This window comes from Anastrepha ludens, chromosome 5 (genome assembly GCF_028408465.1).
Source record: "Anastrepha ludens isolate Willacy chromosome 5, idAnaLude1.1, whole genome shotgun sequence".
NCBI lineage: Eukaryota > Metazoa > Arthropoda > Insecta > Diptera > Tephritidae > Anastrepha > Anastrepha ludens.
In genome coordinates, this window is record NC_071501.1 from 4272737 (window position 1) to 4294629 (window position 21893).

Sequence of the window (21893 nt, forward strand, 5' to 3'; positions counted from 1 at the left end):
CGCGTTTTACGCTCAGTGCGCGTCCGAGATTCGTTGAGTGTGGTTTACAAGTGGAATAAAGTAAGTGGTCGAAGGTGTAATAAAAACAAAATATATATATGTGGATGTATATATGTAAATTCAAGTATAACAAGTGCGCAAGTAAATTACAAATACAAAAATATTTTATCAGCGGTTTAAGTGAAATTTAATTCCCATCTATTCTGATTTGGTTTTGCTTTAATATTTTCTTGTTCTGTGATTTCCAGTTCTGATATTTTTCAATCTTTTTATTGGCGTTCTAAGTTTGAGTTCTCGCCTTGGTTGTGCGTTGCTTTCTGCTGTAATTTAAGTGCACGAAATGCATTCTGCGGCAGTGCGCGGCACATTCGGCGGCGGTGCCCTTAAAGTTTTGATTGTTTTGTTGGTATGCTCGGTCAGTTTCAATTTGAATGAAGCGCGTCCGAAAAATGCGAAACAAAAAGCAACAACGTTAGAAAAGAAATGCGGTTATGAGGTGAGTAAAAAGAAAGCGCTGCATGCAGTGAATACGTAGATATTTAGGCTACATATATTTGTGCTTTCATCTGTTATCAAGTTCATTAACAGAAGGCCTCTTTAAAATTTTGCAAAACATACCACTTAGGGTATAGAAGTAATTTACTTATTTAGAATCTCATTTGTTGCAAAAGTATTTTGTGGAAGTCTTGTAAAATGATAAAATAAAAATAAAATAAATGGTGGTTAAGTTTTAAAGGCCGGTGTTGATTTTGAATAAATACAAGTTTATTAGGAAATTATTGTCATTTATCTTTATTATGATATTATTGGTACGGCACAATTACGTATGAAAAAAATATAGGCCAAATGGCCGCCGCTGAGGCATGATTGAGGTTCTCTGCCGTTAATGTGCCGAATTATCTTATCCTTTAGCTCTTGAATTGTTGCTGGTTTATCGACGTACACCTTTTCTTTCAAGTAATCCCAAAGAAAGAAGTCCAACGGTGTCGTTGACGTTTAAGTGTGGTTCACATTCAACATCGGCCCTTGAAATTTAACCACCCTTTATAAAAAATTGTTCAGTTTTCTGGTCTTATCTTTCCCATCCTCATTAGTTAAAATTTATTTTTTATTTATTTATAATATTTTTTTCCATAGAAACGTTCATCCGACCTTTACATTGAAGGTCCCGATAAGGTTTGCGTTTTTCCCTGAAACTGCAGCAAATAAGAAAATATAAAATGTTGAATATTTTATTAATTTAGGTCAAGTTGCGAATGAGCCTAAAGCTGGGTATTTGAATTTATTTATTTATTTACTTCATTCTACGGAAAATAATCTTACACTTTAATCAAATATGATAAACGATCAAGCTAAAGTTTAACATTATTTTCATTGAAGTTAATGACGTTGCACAATCGCGCAGATCATACCAAAGGTTATTTAACCTTTTAACTTTTTATTTTATTTTGAAAAAAATGTTCTGCCACCTTAAATATTTTCCAGTAAAGACCCGTACTATAACACATGGACTAAAAAGTCGCGGACCTAACACATAGATGGCACTAGTTTTATTGCATGCACTTCTTTTTCAGTTGGTACTAACCTTTAAAAAGTAGCTGTTAAAATTTCACGATATTCTATTCATTAGTTCGTGAGTTATTTCAAACAGAATTTCGTGTTTTAATATTTCTCTGCTTCCTGATGGGAAAAAATACCGTTCAAGCAATCAATGGTTTGAGAAGTGTTATGGATACTTCGCTTCATCAGAAACAACAATAAAACGATGCTTTGCTGACTTCAAACGTGGTCGTAAAGACACCGATGATGTTCCAAATGAGGCGGTAACACCAGGAAACATCAACAAAATCCCCAAAATCGTTTTGAATGATCGGAAAGTGAAGTTGCGGAATTAGCTGACATCGTAAAGATATCAGAAGAACGTTTTAGCTTCTTATTGCATGAACATTTGACTATGAGGAAGTTCTGTTCTAAGTGATAGCCGTGGCTCCCAGCGACTACAGCCTGTTCGCAGACCTAAAAAATGCTCGCTAGTAAGAAATGTTGTTCCAATGAAGAGGTTATCGGTGTAACTGATGTCTATTTTGAGCGGCGCTGGAATGATTGCGTTGTTCTTGATGGAAATTACATTGTTAGGTCCGGGACTTTTCAGCCCAGGTGTTATACTGGACATAAGCAAAGTAAAAAATGTCTGCCTTTAAAACTGAATGACTAAAGTAAAATGATTAAGACTTATGTCTAAAAGTCAAACGTTGCGTTTTGCGATTTTCGAATATAGGTATATATTTTGAACAAAATTTATTTCAGTCATATAAAATATATCCCATAAAGATAGAATTAAGTCATTATAGGTATGAAAACACAAGCAATAAAAGACGAAATGAATTTCTAGAAATCTAAGTTACAAAACTAAAAACTTAAATTAAGGACAATGATTGTTTTTAAAGCAAGATGCAAAACATAATGCTAGTACTACATTTTGCACAGTATGAACATCTGATAGGGATAATTAAAACTATATACAGAGTGCGCCATCTCGAGCTTCGGTATGGAAATATTGAATAACTTTAGCAACTAGCAAAATTGAATGTTTGTTGGTGTCTTTCTATTTGATTTTGTCCTTTACAATCTGTTTCAACTGCACTTAGAACACAACATCCAACAAATGACCACCTTTACGAGCCCCACAATATTGTGCTCTTTTTTTCGAATTTTCCATTACTTTTGCTAGCATTTCGGGTGATATTGCCTCTATTTCAGATCTAATGTTGGTCCTGAGCGCTTCCAATGTAGTTCCAATAATCATTGAGTTATTTGCACTTTGTAAGGAAACATGTGAAGATCCTCTTTTAAAATCCTTCTAAGAGTGGTTCCCTTTATGTTTAGCTGCTGGGCACGGTGACGATATGACAGATTTGGGCTTTTCAAAACGCTCTGCTTTACAGTTTCAACAATTTCATTGGAGCGTCTTTTACGAACTGAAACACGTTGATGATTTGCTACAGACCCCGATTCTTCAAAATTTTTAGTCAGATTGCGTATGGTGTTATCAGAAGGCCCTTTACGACCGCGGTATTTTCGACGGTATGCACGTTGAGCAAGCACGATTGAACGACCATTTTCCAAATACATGGTCACAATTTCCGCGCGTTCTTTAGGTGTAAAGTTATTCATCGTTAAAATTGTACTGAATTGACGTTTCTGAATTGGCGCACCCTGTATTTCACAATTTTATTGCTCAAAGAAATAAAAGTACTTACTACCACTTTTCCTGTCAATAAAATCCCCAAGGCTCTTATAACTTTCGTTCTCTCAACTATGAGAAATCCATACGAAATGGTTTTTTATTTGAAAAAATCGTTTTGTAACGGTATCTGACCTGAATTTATTTCCGCTTAATACAAGCTATTTTGCATTAAAATAAATAAGGTTACCAGTCTACTGAATATTCGATTCTTATTGGGCTTTTTCAAGAACAAAAATTTGAGTTGATGCGTTGAATAATAATACGATTTTTTTAACTTTACGACGAGTATACTTGACATAAGCAGTTAAGGGGTCACATAGTAAAAATATTAGAAAGGTTAAATAAACGATTATTCCTTAGACTCCTTGCAATCGATATTACCATTAATGATAGACAAAAATTCTTGAGAAATATATTCGTCTATCGTGTAATGACTGTAAACTAGGGCGGGTCGATTTAAAAATCGCTCATTGCTCTGTCAAAATCGTATTCTAGGGATCAAAATAAGAAACTTTGCCGAAGGAACCATACCCCTAAAAGTATTCTGATGTCCCCCAATTTGGGTCGAACGAAAAATCCCACTCTGACCCATTTAGAGTACTCCAATCGAGTCCAAATGTATGACCGACTTTAGACGGTCGATCCACCCATGACAGTGGCACACCCCCTGGAACTCCCCTGGGGGGTTCCCCATACAATCATTTTAAAATATCACTATTTTTGGCCTTTACATGAGAAAAGAAACTAAAAAGTTCGACCCAAATTGGGGGACATCAGAATTCGTTTTAGAGGTATGGTTCCTTCGGCAAAGATTCTTATTTTGATCCCTAGAATATGATTTTCACAGAGCAATGGGCGATTTTTTTGTCTCCCCACAAATCGATCCGGCCTACTGTAAACCAAGTACTTTACGTCGACTTATATAAGAGACAGAATAATCTTGCCAACCCGCTTTGAGCAACACTATTTTTCTACAAAACCACAAAAACACCTAGAATAAACTAAAGGGTGGTTAAGTTTCAAGGGCGGGTGTTTATTTTGAATAAAATACAATGTTTTTAAGAAATTATTATCATTTCTCTTTATTATGATAATACTGGTATGGCTCAAAACAAAATATCGGATAAATGGCCGCCGCGGTCTCGGCGGCACACCTCCATCCGATGATCCAAATTTTCGATCACGCTGAGGCGTTAATGTGCCGAATTATCTCATCCTTTAGCCCTTGAATTGTTGCTGTCTTATCGACGTACACCTTTTCTTTCAAATAACCCCAAAGAAAGAAGTCCGACGGTGTCAAATCACATGATCTTTACGGCCAATTGAAAATATTTTAACGCCCGTTTTCATAATAAGCCTGAAAAACTTTAACGCGTTGCTCGATTGTATATCTTTCCATAATTCAAATTGAATTAGTCTGAAATTGGAAAACGTTAAATGAAATACAGGAAAAAACTTAACATTTAGTTTTGGTTTACATTCAATATCGGCCCTTAAAATTTAACCACCTTTTATAATTTGAAGTGATTTTTGAGTTGATAGAAAAACTTTTGAGAAGCACTGGAAACTTCCTGATTTACTTATGACATATGTATGAATATAATATCCTTAATTAAGCACTCTTTATTTTTATTTTATATTTAACCTTCAGAGTTGCCATAAAACTAAACCGAACATGCTCAATGTTCATCTGATTCCCCACACTCACGATGATGTTGGGTGGTTAAAAACTGTCACTCAATACTATTATGGCAGCAAATCACTCATCCAAAAAGCTGGCGTGCAATACATCTTAGACTCCGTGGTGGAGCAGCTTCTGAAGGATCCCGAAAAGCGTTTTATCTATGTCGAATCGGCATTCTTCTTCAAATGGTGGCGCGAACAGGATCCGGAGCTACAAGAGCAAGTGAAAATGTTGGTGAATGAGGGAAGACTGGAGTTCATCGGCGGTGCTTGGAGTATGAACGACGAGGCTACTACGCATTATCAAAGCGTTATCGATCAATTTACATGGGGGTTGAGGTAAACGCGAACTGAAAAATATTATTCCACCATTTCATATATTTCATTAATTTATAGGCGCCTCAATGACACATTTGGTGAATGTGCACGTCCACGTGTTGGCTGGCAGATCGATCCTTTCGGGCATTCACGTGAAATGGCGTCGATGTTTGCGCAGATGGGTTTCGATGGGCTATTTTTTGGACGGCTCGACTATCAGGATAAATCGGAGCGTTTACTCACCAAAACAGCGGAGATGATATGGCGTGCTTCGGCTAATTTAGGTAAGGCTGCCTTTCTGTAAAAATGTTATCAAAAGTGCGTTCTCTCTCTCTTTGTATGTGGTGAGGTGCTAGATTTTACAGCATTATTTTCGGCAGCCGCTTAATTCTTCACATGTAGATTTTTCTTGATAAGACTTGTGGTGAAAAATTTTCAAGCAAAATACCTTGCTTTTATTCTTTGGAATATGAGACTTCAATTGTGACAGTAAAATCGAGCGATAGTGACGAATGACGCATGGAAATTTTGATTAGTTTTTACCCAATTTGCTCAAAACCATGATGCTGTAGGCACTTTCGGGCTACAGAAGTGTGACGAATATACGAGTACTTCGAAAGCCAGTCTCATCTAAAACGGACTATACATGGGCCTATTATTTTCATGCTAAATTGCAATCATTTTGCTCCCAGACGTTAGCCTCGAAAATGCTGCTTAGAGTTATGAGATGATTAGTTGGGTTTACATTGTTTTTGTTTTTTTGTTTTTCAGATGAATCTGCTCATCTTTTCACTGGCGCTCTCTACAATCAATACCAGCCACCGCCCGGCTTTTGCTTCGACATTCTCTGCGCCGATGAGCCAATAATCGACTCAAAGCATAGCCCAGATTATAACGTCAACCGACGGGTAAGCTCATCTAGTCAGTACTCACAAACACTCCTTCCACACTAATACATCTGTAAATAATAATATAACTCACTCATCATTTAAGAAAGAAAAACAAATAAATTTTGCGAACCTCTCATTCGAATATTGATTGCTAACCTTTTGCTTTAGGTGAATGATTTTTTGAAATTTGTCGATCAACAAGCGAAATATTATCGCACTAACAACATAATCATTACAATGGGTGGCGATTTTACATTCCAGGATGCTAATGTGTATTTCAAAAATTTGGATAAGTTGATAAGGTTTGGAACACAAAATTTAAAGCGAAATTTTTATCTAAATGTTGGTGATAAAGGTTGCTGAAAAAATATTGAAAAATATTTTAAATATTGACAAGTTTTTGGTTTAAAATTTTTCCCTTTTTTATGTTTTTTGAAATATTTATATTGCCTCTCCACTCATTTATGCCACACATCGGTTTTTAACCCATTAAGAGTGCTAAAACAATTTGATTGTAAAAAGTCACGGCTAGATGACAGTAGTGAATAACTCACAGACAGTACCTTTTCTATGTCATCTTTGCCAACAACATATAGGAAAATTCGTGATTTTTATTTGTTAGAAATAATCATCCAAATGAGCCGACAATTCAAAGGTTGGTAAAAATCTTTCAAGAAACTGGTTCTGTCGAAGATAGAAAAAGTATTGTCAAAATAGAGAAGTATTTAAAAGTTTTGTTTTAAAACAACGTTTAGGCGCGACTTTTGAAAGAGTATTTTCGTAAATGTTCTACTCATTCTTAAAAAGCCATTTTCATTCTTTAAATAATTTTAGCTCATTTGTTTGTTAATATACGCTTTATTTTTTAATTTATTGCTTATCAACTTTTAACAAACTGAGGAAACAAGTATTTGTGATTTAAAGTGTCAACTGAGTTGTATTAGAAATCACTGTGATTGAAATAGTGCATTCCGCTTTAATGTGGATCTGGGCAGTTGTACAAAAAATTATATGAAAAAGACTACTTTTGGCCTTTCTACTGTGAAATTATTATGTGGAAAAAAAATAATGTAAAGCCTGTGTTGCTGTGTCCCCCTTGCGTTGGTTATACTCAAGTAGCTTAAGGGGTTTTAAATAAGAGGTGTTATTTTGATATTCAAAGAAAAATGGTATTTTTTATTATAAATGATCGGATGTTTATTTCATTATAAAGGTGAAGGTATGCCGTCAATAGTGGAAAATAACATCAGCAAATGACCACTTTTCATGAAACTTTCCATAACCGAACTGCAAAGTGGCTGCCCTATCTCCTTGATAGCGTCACGAATTCCATCTTTGAGGTCTTGAATCGACCCTGGGCTGTTGGCGTAGACCTTCTCTTTCACGTGGCCCCAGAGAAAAAAGTCACAAGATGTTAAATCACAAGATCTCGGTGGCCAATTGTGATCACCTCTTCGAGAGATAACACGGTTCGGAAACTTTTCCCGGAAAAGATCAATGGTTTCGGTGCTTGTGTGGCACGTAGCGCCGTCTTGTTGAAAATAAACGTTGTCCAGATCAATACCATCCAATTTCGGCCATAAGAAATCGTTAATCATCTGTCGATAGCCCTTTATATATTTAAATAACACCGGTTGTTGGAAAACTCTTTATTTCACATTTAGTATAAGTAACAGCTTTGGTGGCCGCCGTAGGCGAATGGGTTAGTGCGTGACGCGAAAACTTAACCAAAATGTAATATTGATAATGATTAATATTATGAAATCCAAGCTGTAGAAAGAATTACTTAGAGTGTCATACGACAGGTGTAATTAGTAAAGGAGGCAAAAAATAAAAAAATCTTTTAATTGAACAAAAATCATAGAACGTTAAAAATAAATAAATAATATTATGAAAAGATTGAAACTTGGTATGAAATTCATCGATCTTTATACGCAACATATCGCAAAACTCGTAAATTTTTGTGTGAAAATAATCATCCAAATGAGTCGACAATTCAAAGGTTGGTGAAAAGTTTTCAAGAAACTGGTTCAGTCGAGGATAGAAAAGGACCAAAAACTGGTTGTTCTGAAATGTAATGAAAATATGGAAGTCCCATATAATCTAAATTTTTAGAAATTTTGTTTTGAAATAACATCTAGGCACGTCTTTTGAAAGACTCTTTATTTAAAAAATAAATCAGAAATTTGGTCATTAATATTTTTTTGCCTTCAGCAGTTTTATCTGTTATTCTCCTATTATTAAATAGTGTACATTTATGTGCACAAAAATTGAAACAAGGTATGTCATTAGATATTTCTCTTTGTATACATTTTGCTACATTCTTTCAAGCTACGCCAAATTGTTCCGACTTTGCATTCATAAATTTCAAAATTTATGTTTAATTTATTTTAATGTTTATGTTTTCAAGTAGCAACTTATTTCAGCAAATTATTGCAATTCTGTAGTCATATTCACGTACATTATTATTAATTGAAATTCTTATTAGGTATAACTTTTTATGGGTGTGCAAGCTTTTTGAAATTGAAATTCCATTTAATGTTTATTTGCATTCAGTCAGATTTTTACCTACTATTCTAGGACATGTACTTTAATATATGTATGTATATGTATATATCTATCTATCTGCGTGTGTGTGTATCAAATGAATAAATAAATTGAACGTCAAAGATTTGAAATAATCAAAGCATAAATTTGCATAGTTTATAAAAAGAGAAAATATGGATATATTTCATATTGAATTAAATTGTTTTTAAAACGATGTTGAATTATGACCGAATGAAAATGATGTTTTTATTTAATATTTAAATTACAGATAAACTAATTTTAATATGTTTTTTCAACTTGTTGGACATAAAACACCAAGGTTGGAATACTTTAAAAAGTAAAATAAATAAATTGGAGGTTGAATTAGTTTTAAAGGTTTTTTTCGAAGATTTGGGGCTTTATTGTGAAAAAACGGTACAAAATATTTTATTCGAAGTATTGGCCATCGCTAGCTACAACTTTCGCCCATCTTTCGGGCAATTTCCGGATGCCGTTTCTCCAAAATTCTGGCCGCTGCTTGGCTATCCATGACTCAACCCATATTTTGGTAGCCTCATACGAGGAGAACCGCTGGTTCGCCAAATCGAGACGCATATGCCGGAACAAATGATAATCGGAGGGAGCTATGTCTGGACTATACGGCGGGTGGAGTAACACTTCCCAGCCAAGCGTTCCAAGGTATTTTTGACAGGTTGAGCAACATGCGGCCGAGCGTTGTCATGTTGCAAAATAACCTTGTCGTGCCTTTTTACCGTTTCCGGCCGTTTTTCTTTCAATGCCCGGCTTAAACGCATCAATTGCAGTCGGTAACGATCCCCCGTGATTGTTTCGCCCGGTTGGAGCAGCTCAAAATATACGACGCCGACCTGATCCCACCAAATGCAGAGCATGATTTTCTTGCCGTGAATATTCTGCTTGGCCGTCGACGTTCATGCGTGGCCGGGCAAACCCCATGATTTTTTGCGTTTTGGGTTATCGTAGTGGATCCATTTTTCGTCGCCAGTCACCACCCGATGCAAAAAACCCTTCCGATTTTGTCGCTCGATCAGCAATTCGCACGTAAAAAGTCGCCGTTCGACGTCGCGCAGCTTCAACTCGTACGGGACCCAATGTCCTTGCTTTTGGATCATTCCCATCGCCTTTAGACGCTTGCAAACGGTTGATTTATCAACGCCCAATGATTCAGCAAGCTCTTCTTGGGTTTGGCACGAGTCCTCGACCAATTCCCCCAATTCCGCGTCCTCGAACTTTTTGGGCTGGCCAAGACGTTCCTTGTCTTCGGTGTGAAAATGACCACTTTTGAATCGTCGAAACCAGTACTCACATGTTGAAATCGACGGAGTATGGTCTGGGTAGGCCTCCTGCAGCAATTTACGGGCTTGGGCTGTATTTTTTTTCAAATTGGAGCAGAAAAGCAAAGCTTCCCGCAAATTGCGTTTCGACGGCACGAAAGTTGACATACTCGGAGCACGAAAACACTGCGTTGTTTATACTTCAGCGAAATGACAGATACTGATAAACAAAGCCTAGGGATGAGGCTTTGTCATGAATATATATTCAGTATTGCCAACGCGATAAAGTGATAAATAGCGCCATCTGTGTGTCACCTTTAAAACTAATTCAACCTCCAATATAATAAAAATAAAAAACAAAAATAGTTTGCATTCTGATACTAGTAACAGATTACATACATACACAATTAAAAATGAAGGGTTTAGGTGTAGCAGCACTTTGGAACTCTGATTGGCTGATTTCTTCGATATTTGTAGCAATCTTTGGATTGGTAGAGTTGTCATGCTGAATTTAATGATGGGCTTAGTATTGATATTAAAAATTTAGTATCCTCAGGCCTGCCATAAGTTCTGTTAGAAGTTAAATCTGCTATAGATGTGAAATTATAATACTGTTTTTTAGTAAAGTTAGTTTTATTTAGTCAGGTAAATATTAAAAACGAAACTTTTTAATTTTCATTCGAAATGGTCACCATTTGTTTTACACAAGTCTTCAAACGATGACCTACATTCAGCTATTGCAGCACGCGCGGTTTCCATTGATATTGGCGTCGCTGCTCGAACCAAAGATTGTTTAAGACTCTGCAAATTTCTGTGAGGTCTTCGAGGGGCACTGTTCTCCAAATCTTACCACAAACTGTGGTCCGTTGGACTCAGATCTGGACTTCTAGGCGACCAATCTTCTGCGGCTATGCATACTTATATAAAGGGTGGATAAGGGCCGGTGTTGATTTTGAACAAAATACAATTTTTCTAAGAAATTATTGTCATTTCTCTTTATTATGATAATATTGGTATGGTTCAATTATGCATGGAATAAAATATCATCCAAATGGTCGGCGGCACAGCTCCATCCGATTGTCCAAATTTTCGATGACGCTGAGGGATAATTGAGGCTCTATGCCGTTAATGTGTCGAATTATCTCATCCTTTAGCTCCTGAATTGTTGCTGGCTTATCGACGTACACCCTTTCTTTCAAATAACCCCAAAGAAAGAAGTCCAACGGTGTCGCTGACGTTTAGGTGTGGTTTACACTCAACATCGGCCCTTGAAATTTAACCACCCTTAATTATATATTTATATAATTATTCAGCGCCTTTTAAATGTAATTATTGTCCAAGTCTAGAATTAAAAATATATCAAAACTCGAAGTATTTTATGGTCCAAAACTTTAAATGAAGCTATAGCGTTCTTAGGATTTCTTACACTTATAGTACACCTACTCGAAAATCATAATGTAGAAAATACGGAAAGTGGCGCCTTGCAGAAAACAAACACATCTTATATGCACTACCTACTCTGCCTTTCTTGACTTTCTTTTTACTCTTGCTTTTTGTTTCTCTTCTTCTTCTTCTTCTTCCTCTTCTTCTTTTTCTTCTTGGCGCGTATACCCTCTTTTGGAGTTTGGTCGAACTCCTCCTCCTACTTGTGGTGTGCGTCTTAATGTTGTTCCACAAAATGGTGGGACCTACAGTTTCAAGCCGACTCCGAACGGCAGATATTTTTATGAGGAGCTTTTTCATGGCAGAAATACACTTGGAGCTTTGCCATTGCCTGCCGAGAGGCGACCGTCATTGGAAAAAACTTTTTCTTAATTTTGATATTTTACCGAGGTTCGAACCGACCTTCTCTCTCTGAATTCCGAATGGTAGCCACGGCGGCCTCCTGTAGTTAACGTTAATTGGCATATTTTAACGCTACTTAGGAATTCTAGAATCTGTTACTAATCAAGTGCTGGATAAAATTCAATGAGGTCCTAAAGTTTTCGATTTCAGACACTTTATTTACCTTCATTTCCTTTCGTTTACATGCAACTGCCGATTTTTTTAAAGCGTCAACCCAAACTCATATTTCGGGGTATTGTTATTTATGAGGGTCGTTAGAAAATTCAATGCAAATATGAAAACTACTTCATTTTATAGGGTAAATCTGTTATCCATACGAGGAGACGTTGAAGAACTGATGTCGGGATAGTCGCTGGATTTGTTTCATAAACATTACTTTTGAGGTATCCTAACAAAAAAAAGTTCCATGGGGTAAGATCGGGTAATCTGGATGGCCAGGAATTGTCACCGAAACAGCTTAGGTATCAGGTATTTAAGATATGAAGTGTGAAATACTGGAAAATTATATGAATCAATAGTGCAGATAAATAAATTTGCTTACCACCGTTGCACCTTAAGTTCGGCTTCATGAAGAAGATCGGGAAAGGTAGTTAAAATCCATATTGCCTAATCCAATTAAAAGGGATAAGTTGACATTGACTTAATACATTACCACATAATGCACTTTACACATTGGAACTTTATATCACTTCATCAACTCCAAAAGAAACAAATGTTTCTATACACCCTTTACCCCAACAGAGTGCACATCTGTCTTACCATATCCTTCAAACCCTCAAGCCTTAAATGAAATGAAATCATTTTAAATTCTAAGTGAATTTAAAACCTTAATTCAATATTTTTTTTGTACTATCGTATAATTTGCTTACCCAGTGAGGGGTGCTGAATATAGTTCGGCACTAAAACTCTGGCCTTTTGGATTTTACTTATTTATTTCTTTAATTTCTGGGATTAGAGACTCCGATATCTCCTCATTCCTCCATTAACTACATCTTCATGAGCTTTTTAATCACAGTTAGTCTACTTTTATTTCCCTTCAAAACGAGTGTTTCAAGGACATTGTATATTTTAGGTCGATGAATTCATCGAAATTTCTCGTAACATGTCCAAAGCCTATCGCACCAATAATATACTTGTTACGATGGGTGAAGATTTTCACTATCAAATGGCGAATAGCTGGTTCAAGAACTTGGATAAGTTAATCAAGTGAGTAAAAGCCCAAATTAAAAATTGGGCTAAAATTTCAGCAACCATTATCAGTAAACTAGAATTAATCAACACGAGAATTTGAAACTACTACCAACTCACTCACTCATTTCAACCGTTCACAGATACACCAATGCACGCCAGGAGAATGGTTCCAATGTTAATCTGCTCTACTCCACACCTTCCTGCTATCTAAAGTCTCTGCACGATGCCGGCATAACTTGGCCCACCAAGGATGACGACTTCTTCCCATACGCTTCCGATCCACACGCCTACTGGACGGGGTACTTCACTTCGCGCCCCACCCTAAAGCGTTACGAACGTTTAGGCAATCATTTCCTGCAGGTCTGCAAGCAACTCACTGCGCTGGCACCCAAAACTGCTGCCCACTTCAATCCACATCTCTCGTTCTTGCGTGAGTCAATGGGTATAATGCAACATCACGACGCAGTCACGGGTACGGAAAAGCAAGCGGTGGCCGGAGACTATGCACTTCGTATGGAAGTGGCTATACGAGCATGCTCCACAAATACAAGAGCAATATTGAATCAACTGACCGCGGATACAGATGTAGCCAGAAGTGTTACAGAATCTGGCAATGAAGGGCAGCGAAAACCCAGATGGGCCACTAGTCCTAAGAAGGAATATAAGTTCCAGTTTGAAACCTGTACGTTACTTAACATCAGTTCGTGCGAGGTACCGGAGCAGGCAGACAAATTCATATTGACTCTGTACAATCCATTGGCGCAAACGGTATTTGATTATGTGCGCGTACCGGTGCCGGATGTGAATTATCAGGTTAAGGACTTTGATGGTATGTATGTTGGGAGTTTCAATTGAACTTTTTAAGTTTCAATGATCCACCGCAGGTGTAACGATTGAGACACAATTCTTACCGGTGCCAGCGCCAATACAGGATCTGAATTTCCGCAAATCTAAAGCGCCGTATGAACTCGTCTTCCCCGCACGTGATCTACCACCTCTTGGTTATAAATCGTACTATATAACAAAAACAAATGAAAACCATATGATACCCGTGCCGGATCCCGAAAACATGTCAAGTTTCACAAGCATCGGAAATGAGGTACCACTCATTTTTATATTATTTCTACTCAAATTTGAAAAATGATTTTCTCGAACTAACCGTTATACTTCCTAATATTTCAGTACATTCGTCTCACGTTCGACACGAACGGCTTCCTTGTGACCGTCACCGCCGACGGTATGACACGCATTGTTAACCAAGAATTTGTATACTATGAGGGCGCTGTAGGCAACAATCGCGAGTTCCGTAATCGTTCCTCTGGCGCATACATTTTCCGTCCCGCCACTGATCAAGTGCGCTCCATTTCACTTCAACCGAAACTGAAAATCTATCGCGGCAATCTAGTCGAGGAGGTGCATCAGTCCTTCAACGATTGGGTCAGTCAAGTAGTGCGTGTCTACCGCCAGCAACCCTATGCCGAGTTCGAGTGGCTAGTTGGTCCGATACCAGTGGATGACAACATGGGTAAAGAAATCATCAGCCGCTTCAACTCAGATATAAATTCCGGTGGCATATTCTATACCGATTCTAACGGTCGTGAGATGATCAAACGTAAGCGAGATCATCGCGATACTTGGAAGTTAAAGCTGTTGGAGCACACCTCGGGCAACTATTATCCGATTACAACAAAGATTGCAATAGAAGACGACACTGCACGCATGGCGATACTTACTGATCGTGCACAAGGTGGTAGCTCGATGGGTGATGGTTCATTGGAATTGATGGTGCATCGACGATTATTGCATGATGATGCCTTTGGTGTTGATGAGGCATTAAACGAGACCGCCTACGGTGAGGGTTTGGTGGCGCGTGGCACGCACTATTTAATACTGGGTGCATCGAAAAAGAAGCAGAGCCCAACGACGCAGGCGATTGAACGTATCACCCAGTTGCGGAAGTTGCTTCCAGCTTGGAGTTTCTTTAGCAATGCGGAGAATATAACTTATGAAGATTGGCGTGAAAATTGTAGTAACATTGTGAGTTCGACGTCGATGCCTTTTGTGGTGAAAATATTTTATATATAACACTCTCTAATTGCAGTTCACTGGCGTGGAATTGGAGCTGCCTGCCAATATTCATCTCATGAGCTACGAGCCGTGGCGCGACAACGAAGTGCTCGTACGCTTCGAGCACATACTTGAGAAGGACGAAGATCCCGAACTCTCCAAGTCTGTGCAGTTCAACATACAAAGCGTTTTGTCGAGCTTAAAGATTGCTGACATGCGCGAGACCACACTAGCGGCAAATGCTTGGTTGGGCGATAATCAGCGTCTGGAATTCGTGCCTGACGAACCTGAGGTTTCCTACAATTCGTATGGCGTTTATCACAGATCATTCGACGAACAACTTTTGTTACGAGCGGATAAACCTCTTTTGGACGCCAAATATTACAGTGAGACTGGAACTAAAGAAGAAGAAGAAGACGTGGAAGAAGAAGAGGAGCAATTGGCTATGCAAACGAATCGTTTGAAGCGTGTAGCCGACGAGTCTGAAGAGTTGAATCGTAAGCGTGCAGAAAAACTGCGCAGGCATAAGGTTGTGCGGCAGAAACTGACGGAAGGCGTTGCGGATGATGACAATCGTTTCATTGTAGAATTGAGTCCAATGCAAATGCGCACCTACATACTCACTTTGCAGAAAGATAACTAAATGAGATTAGAGTAAAGTGGGTTTTTCACATGGTTCCATGTTTACTTTAGATTTAGTTGTGTAAAAACTCATTGTGAATTGATAAATATTTTGTAGAACGATGGTTAGCAAATGTTTCTAAATAAATGCATGAGTACCAAATAAATATATGGGTTGATTCGTGTAAATTGTCGGACTTGTACCTTCTCACATCATTTGCTCTGGGTTAGTCTGAAGCGATCGCATGCCGCGTTGTTCGGTAATTTTGAATTGCAAAAGCACCACCAAATAAGTAGCCATAAAAGTGAGATTCTTAAATAGAAAACAAATAAAGTTAACTTTTAGAAAGTGCAGTATTTTGCACGCCACCTCCACTCTCTACTCACCGAAGAAAATAGCTCACGATTAATATTTGCATAATCGTCCAAATTCATAATGGGCGGAGTCTTTGAGATGGCCAATAAGAACATCTGCACCTCCCTCTGTGTAGGCGAATCCAAAACTGTTAAGTTGACGTTGAGTAATTTTGTTTGAAAATCCAATCCCACTTTGCGAGAGGCATGATGAGCCTCATTGCAAATGATGTACAACAGACTCATGCAGTAGAACATAATGACGAATAGTCCGATCTCCTTGTAGGTTGCACCGTGATCCATGATCTCGCTTATCGAACCGTAAGCAGCGGTAAGGGTTGTGAAAAAAACGACCAGACAGTACATGCCATACATGTTGGAATAAGCACGACCTGGAAGTGATGAAATAAAGTAAAGGAAGAAATAAGTTAGTTTCGAAGGCTTAAACTTTAAGAACTCAAAGTGATGTCCCAAAACGTTTGCCCCCAATGAGCGAGGCCTTTGAAATTTGTGAAATTATCGCAAAAAGTGTAATGAAAGGTGAAAGGTTGACATTGCTAAAGCAGCAGTACTTAGTACATAGCCGCATTATATTATTAGAGAACGCGTTAGGTCGATAATCGGTATTGTTGCAGGGCACAACCCATGTGCTCAGCATATGACCGCCATTGGAATCATTGAGGTCCCGATTTGTCTGTCTTGCTTAAAGGATGCGGATAGCATTCAGCATTTACTCTGCAATTGTGCTGCATTTGCTAAAGCAAGGCTACGAGTTTTGCGTTCCGATGTCATGGGAATGAGTAAAATTCCTTCTCTCAAACTGGAGTATATTTTCAGATTTACCAAAGAATCTGGAAAATTCTCACAAGACTTCCTATATATTCAATCTTATCTCTTACTCTCTGTCCCATCTCTCCTTTCCTCCTGGACCATCTACCCTTTTACTTTCCAAAGCATTGAATACAATAGTCTGTTTGCCTCATTGTTTTAGGAGTAACCAAATCTCTCGGTGCTTCTTGGCTCATCTTTTTCAAATTTCAATTTCATTCACTATTCAAAAGCATAAAGCTAAGGTGGGATTCACTTACCTAATTGCTGCATTAAGTGACTCAAGTCTACCCAGAGGTATCTAAACTCAGTCAATTTCTCCGCAGGCTTCGGGCTCTTCAGTGTGAACTCCAAGTGCTTTGCAAGAGCTTTGCTAGCCGTGCCAAACGCATTGCAGTTTATGTACCTGTATAAAATAGTAAGGCAAAACGAAAATAAAATCATAAAGATGGCTTCGCCAAATAAATTAGCAATCAAAATAAAGATTTTATGAAAAAATGGGCATCCAATTAGCACTCCACAGAATATAAATTTTTTTCTAGTATTTATGCACTGGCTTTAACAGCCGCTAGCAGTAAATTGTTTAACCCAATTCTAATTGAATTAATTGTTGGTTCATAAAAGGAGCTCTCTCTTCGAGGTACGAGATGTAGATTACTAATCATCATCATCAGTCAGCGCTCCAATCCGGGGTAGGTTTTGGCTTGCTCCAATATTCTCATCCAGGCCTCTCTATGATTTGCTAGTGACGACAAATTTCTCACTTTCACTGGTTTCGGCGGGCATCTTCGACACAGTCCGGCAATCTTTCGCATGATATTCTCCTTTTTCTCTCCGCTATCGGTGTATAGTCCATAATGGTTTATTGGACGCGAGCTTCATTCTTATGTGTGTCTAAGACATTTTATCCTCTGCGATTTAATGAATTTTACTATATCTTCTGCATTCATCAGACTGAGCAGTTCGGAGTAGATATTATCTGTCAAAAAGCTATGACCTAAGCAAGCAATAAGTTTGTAGTGTCTTTACATTTTTTCGAAAAAGTTGTGGAACTCAAGGCATCTAGGTGAAGGGTGCATTTAATAAGGTGAGTAATCCACCCTTTACAGAACGATGTCAGGTTAAGTTAGATGGTTACTTCCTGGAAAGGGAGTCATTTGGAAGTCTAGGTGTAAAGCCTTCCATTGTGATACCATTAAACTAAATAACCCAAACTACTAAGAAACTAATATCCAGGCGCTTAATATGTACTCAAGCCCAACTATGGCATCTGATATATTCAAAAAGTAATAGCTAAATGGTAGCCTCATAAAAGCAAGACAGTTAAGAAGTAAATACCCAGACACCCCTAAAACGACATCGACATTAACCGGACGTCCATCAGCACAATTTACAAACTCTCGACCTCCAAATATCATCATCGAAGTTCAACCACCTATCGCAGACGAAGAACTTCAGTCATTAAGCTCTGGAGTTGCTAAACAACAGAAACTACAAAAAGTAGATATGATAGATTTTCTATATGATACTCCAAACGACAACTACAGAAGCAATACGAAGCTGTGTTGAGAGTCAGATTAAGACGCCCGCTATAAGAGGCAATTTTCGCTTTGATTTCCTAAGACTCTTACTCTACTCTCTGTTCTGAAGTACAAAAAAAAGTATTCGGTTCTGTCCCAGCTCTTTTTAAATACTTTGCGTAACGATATCAAGTAGTCGCTCAGCTATTATAGCCCTGCATCAGCTAGGAGCACGGAACTGCGAGATAGCACGGAAGCTTGGAATTGCACATTCATTGGTTTCTCGTGCAATCAAACGATTTAAGGAGCTTGGTAATGAAGGTGACCGTCCTGGAAGAGGAAGAAAATGAACTGGTAACACTTCCAACAACCGAAATATCATCAAAAAAAGAGTTCAACGAAATTCTATGGTCTCGATGAGGAAAATTGCTCGTGAGACAGGCATCAATCGTGAATCAGTTCGCCCTATAGCAAAAAAAGAACTTGGACTTAAGCCTTATAAACTACAAAAATGCCAGCTACTCACGGATGAAAACAAAAAAGTAAGACTCGAAAGATGTCGCTCGCTCCAATCGTCTTTACGGATGAGAAGCTGTTTACCGTTGAACAAGCTCACAATTATGAAAACGACAGAAATTGGTCTACAGAAGCCCCTGGATATTCATCCATTCTTGAACATCGTCAAAATTCGCGTTCTATCACGGTATGGGGTGGAATTTGCGCCAGTGGCAAGACTCCTCTGATTTGCATAGACCACGGAGTCAAAATCAATAAAGAAGTTTACCATCAAGACATATTAGAAGCAGTTGTTCTTCCCTGATCAACAGGACTCGGCAGCAGCCGACAGAGTTAAAACAACCCAAGAGTGGCGCAAAGCCAATTTCCCCTCTTTCATTACTTCCCAAGAATGGCCACTGTACTCACCGGATCTGAATCCGCTAGATTACAGCGTATGGTCGATTTTGGAAGCAAAGGCCTATGCAAAACGCCGCAAAACTTTGGAGTCCCTAAGCAAGCGTTGCGTTGAGAGTGCGATCGCATAACGGTAGACGAACTACGGCCTATAGCCCAAAATTTTTTGAAACGTTTGATTTAAAAATGTTGTATACACTTACTCTTTGTGACGCTGTAAAGTGTCCTTCCTATCCAGCTCATCAGCCATGTGGTATTCTGCCACGTGATAACCATATAAGCTTGGCGTTGAAGTATTAAAGTGTTTAACCCCTAAAAAAGTATAACTCGCATTTGGAAAAAACTGCAGTGAGCCATGAACTTAAATACATCGAAAGCTGCTCAAAGGAAACTCCTCCACCAATTTTCCTTACAACTTTAAATTCCAAACCATTCTTTAAGAGGTTTACTGTACCCTGCTTTCCAATTGAACACCGCTCCCCTTCCTCCATTTAGGAGATTTAGATGGAGAAGGATTCGCTTGGACCCAAGGTAAAATCATATACGCTCGTCAGTCAGTGCAAGGAGATCTTAGCTCACATAGTAGTTCAGTACTCATTGGGCCATATTGTAGGGCGACCTCTAATGTAATCCATTGTGTTTGAGCACAAGTAGACTCTTAACGAATTTGAGTACTTTCACAGATCTTTTATTCCATATAACCAATGGATTTAGAGTCAAAGCATGTAGGTGAGTGAGTGCTAGTCTTGCGAAAGTTACACATTCGCAGAAAATATGCTCTGGCGTTTCATCGCTCAGCGCGCAACCCCGGTAGATGTTTCTACTAATCCTAGTTTCCAAAAGTGATAACAAAGACTACAACGTTTCGAATTGTGTCCAGTGCGAGTTCGTAAGTCCTCTCTATCCAAGAGCGTACTTGATGGGTATGCCTGCCTCTGTCCTAGACCATTCCTTCAGTGGCTTGCCTTTATACGGGCATTAGTAAGCCCGCAAAGATGTTTTTGCGGTTTTCGAGTTTAAATAATAATTCTCAATATGAAATCCGGGAAAGGATAATGAGAAATTTCGAAGTCACTGCACTGTGTCGAAAAGATACGCTACCGAATATGTATAATTTGTTAACTATTCTAGCGAATCTACACACATTTTTAAATATTTTTATCAGTGGAAAGAACTTCAAGAAATTTTTAAAAACAGGCGTCGATTCGAGGTCGAATATTCGTTTTTTTTTTCTTTTTTTGCATGCGAATTGTCTTTATTTGCTCCATTGTGATTTGGATTTAATACGTTTTCATTTATTGGTCAATTTGTCTTTTGGTTTTTTTATTAATTTTCAGGTTCTTTTATTAATTTCCTTTCTTTTTCACACAAACACCCAAAAAGACACCCTCGTTGCGCGTCTGTTCGTAAATAGAAACTGTCCCTTTAAATTTTTTAGCCTCTTTGGGTCACTAGTAAAACTTTAGCACATTTTTAAAATTTCTCCCACGCTCTAAGTCTTATAGCACACACTTCTAGGACTTATAACTCACCACAAGCAGCAAAAGCAGTTCAACATCGCAATGATGGGATAGTAAGCGAAGGTATACCAGAACTCAAAATCTGGTTGCAAAACGTATTGCGACATATTTACAGCAATGCTCAGCGCCCATGAGAATATGCACAGACCCCAGGTAAGTCGATACAGATTGGGAAACTCAATCGCCGAACCGGTGACACGCCAGAACTTGTATTGATAATTCGTCCACATATTCTTAAATATGGCCACCTGCTGTCCATGGCGCCAGCTTGCCACCGGCAGTAAGAAATGCGTGAACAACAGGCTGATGAATATGATATTGTAGATGGCCTCATCGAAGTGCTTGTCCGGTTGTGAGATGAAATGCTTGACGCGCGCACGCAACACCATCACCACAATAATTGTCTCAATCGAGTATACGCATATGGCGTACATCATTTGGCGTGATCTCCACGAGAAGCCGGAACGTGGCATAGTGTTGACTGACGGATTGCGATGGATGGGCATTATGCCCATGATTTGAAAGAGTACCAGCAAGCTTTTCGTAGTCTTGTAAAAGGAATCGTGTTCATCCAACAGTCGCGCGTCGTCCATCGTCGAACGCTTGCGGATGTAGTAGTCGATGGATTTGCTGCCCTCCTGTGCGCGCTTCTCCATTTGTATGCGATGGCGGTGCTCATCTTCGAGGAACTCCCGTTGAGCAGGATTGAATAGTGGCACGATGCGTGGGGGCTTATCCACAATCGTGGAACCGTCCTTATTCTTCACCCAGAAGCTCATTGCGAATGAGGTGAAGTAGAGAAAAAATTCCTTTTAAGAGCGCCAAAGAAACGAGTATTGATTATTGCTTTCGGCAGCCTGTTCATGCAAGCGTTATTTATTATGCACTAATGGCTCTTAGTGTTAGGCGGAGTCATTGCACTAAATTTTACTACATAATAAATATTTAAACACCACAATACTGATTGTAATATTAAGTGTAAGTGCGTAGCATGAATGGTCAAAATATTGATATGCGTAAAAAATATGTAAAGCATAAGCATTTTATGTAAAAAAAAC

General features: G+C 38.4%; 2 protein-coding genes across 3 annotated transcripts; one reads left to right on the forward strand and one right to left on the reverse strand.

Moving 5' to 3' along the window:
* On the forward strand, positions 1-15868 carry LOC128862886 (lysosomal alpha-mannosidase). Of its 2 annotated transcripts, none has more exons than XM_054101691.1 (10): positions 1-60; positions 249-496; positions 4899-5269; positions 5327-5532; positions 6020-6156; positions 6307-6440; positions 13154-13842; positions 13898-14112; positions 14196-15050; positions 15115-15868. In XM_054101691.1, the coding sequence occupies exons 2-10, from the start codon at positions 341-343 to the stop codon at positions 15721-15723; spliced, it is 3372 nt and encodes a 1123-aa protein (XP_053957666.1). In that variant the 5' UTR covers positions 1-60; positions 249-340; the 3' UTR covers positions 15724-15868. The 2 variants fall into 2 exon arrangements, with proteins under 2 accessions (XP_053957666.1, XP_053957667.1); XM_054101692.1 differs by lacking the exon at positions 6307-6440 and adding an exon at positions 12895-13028.
* An 11-nt stretch (positions 15869-15879) lies between these two features.
* On the reverse strand, positions 15880-21614 carry LOC128862888 (gustatory and odorant receptor 21a-like). Its single transcript, XM_054101693.1, has 4 exons — positions 20848-21614; positions 17144-17289; positions 16089-16447; positions 15880-16014 (listed from the first exon to the last, which is right to left on the reverse strand). Exons 1-4 carry the CDS (start codon positions 21612-21614, stop codon positions 15910-15912), a joined length of 1377 nt encoding a protein of 458 aa, XP_053957668.1. The 3' UTR covers positions 15880-15909.
* Positions 21615-21893: the final 279 nt, after the last annotated feature.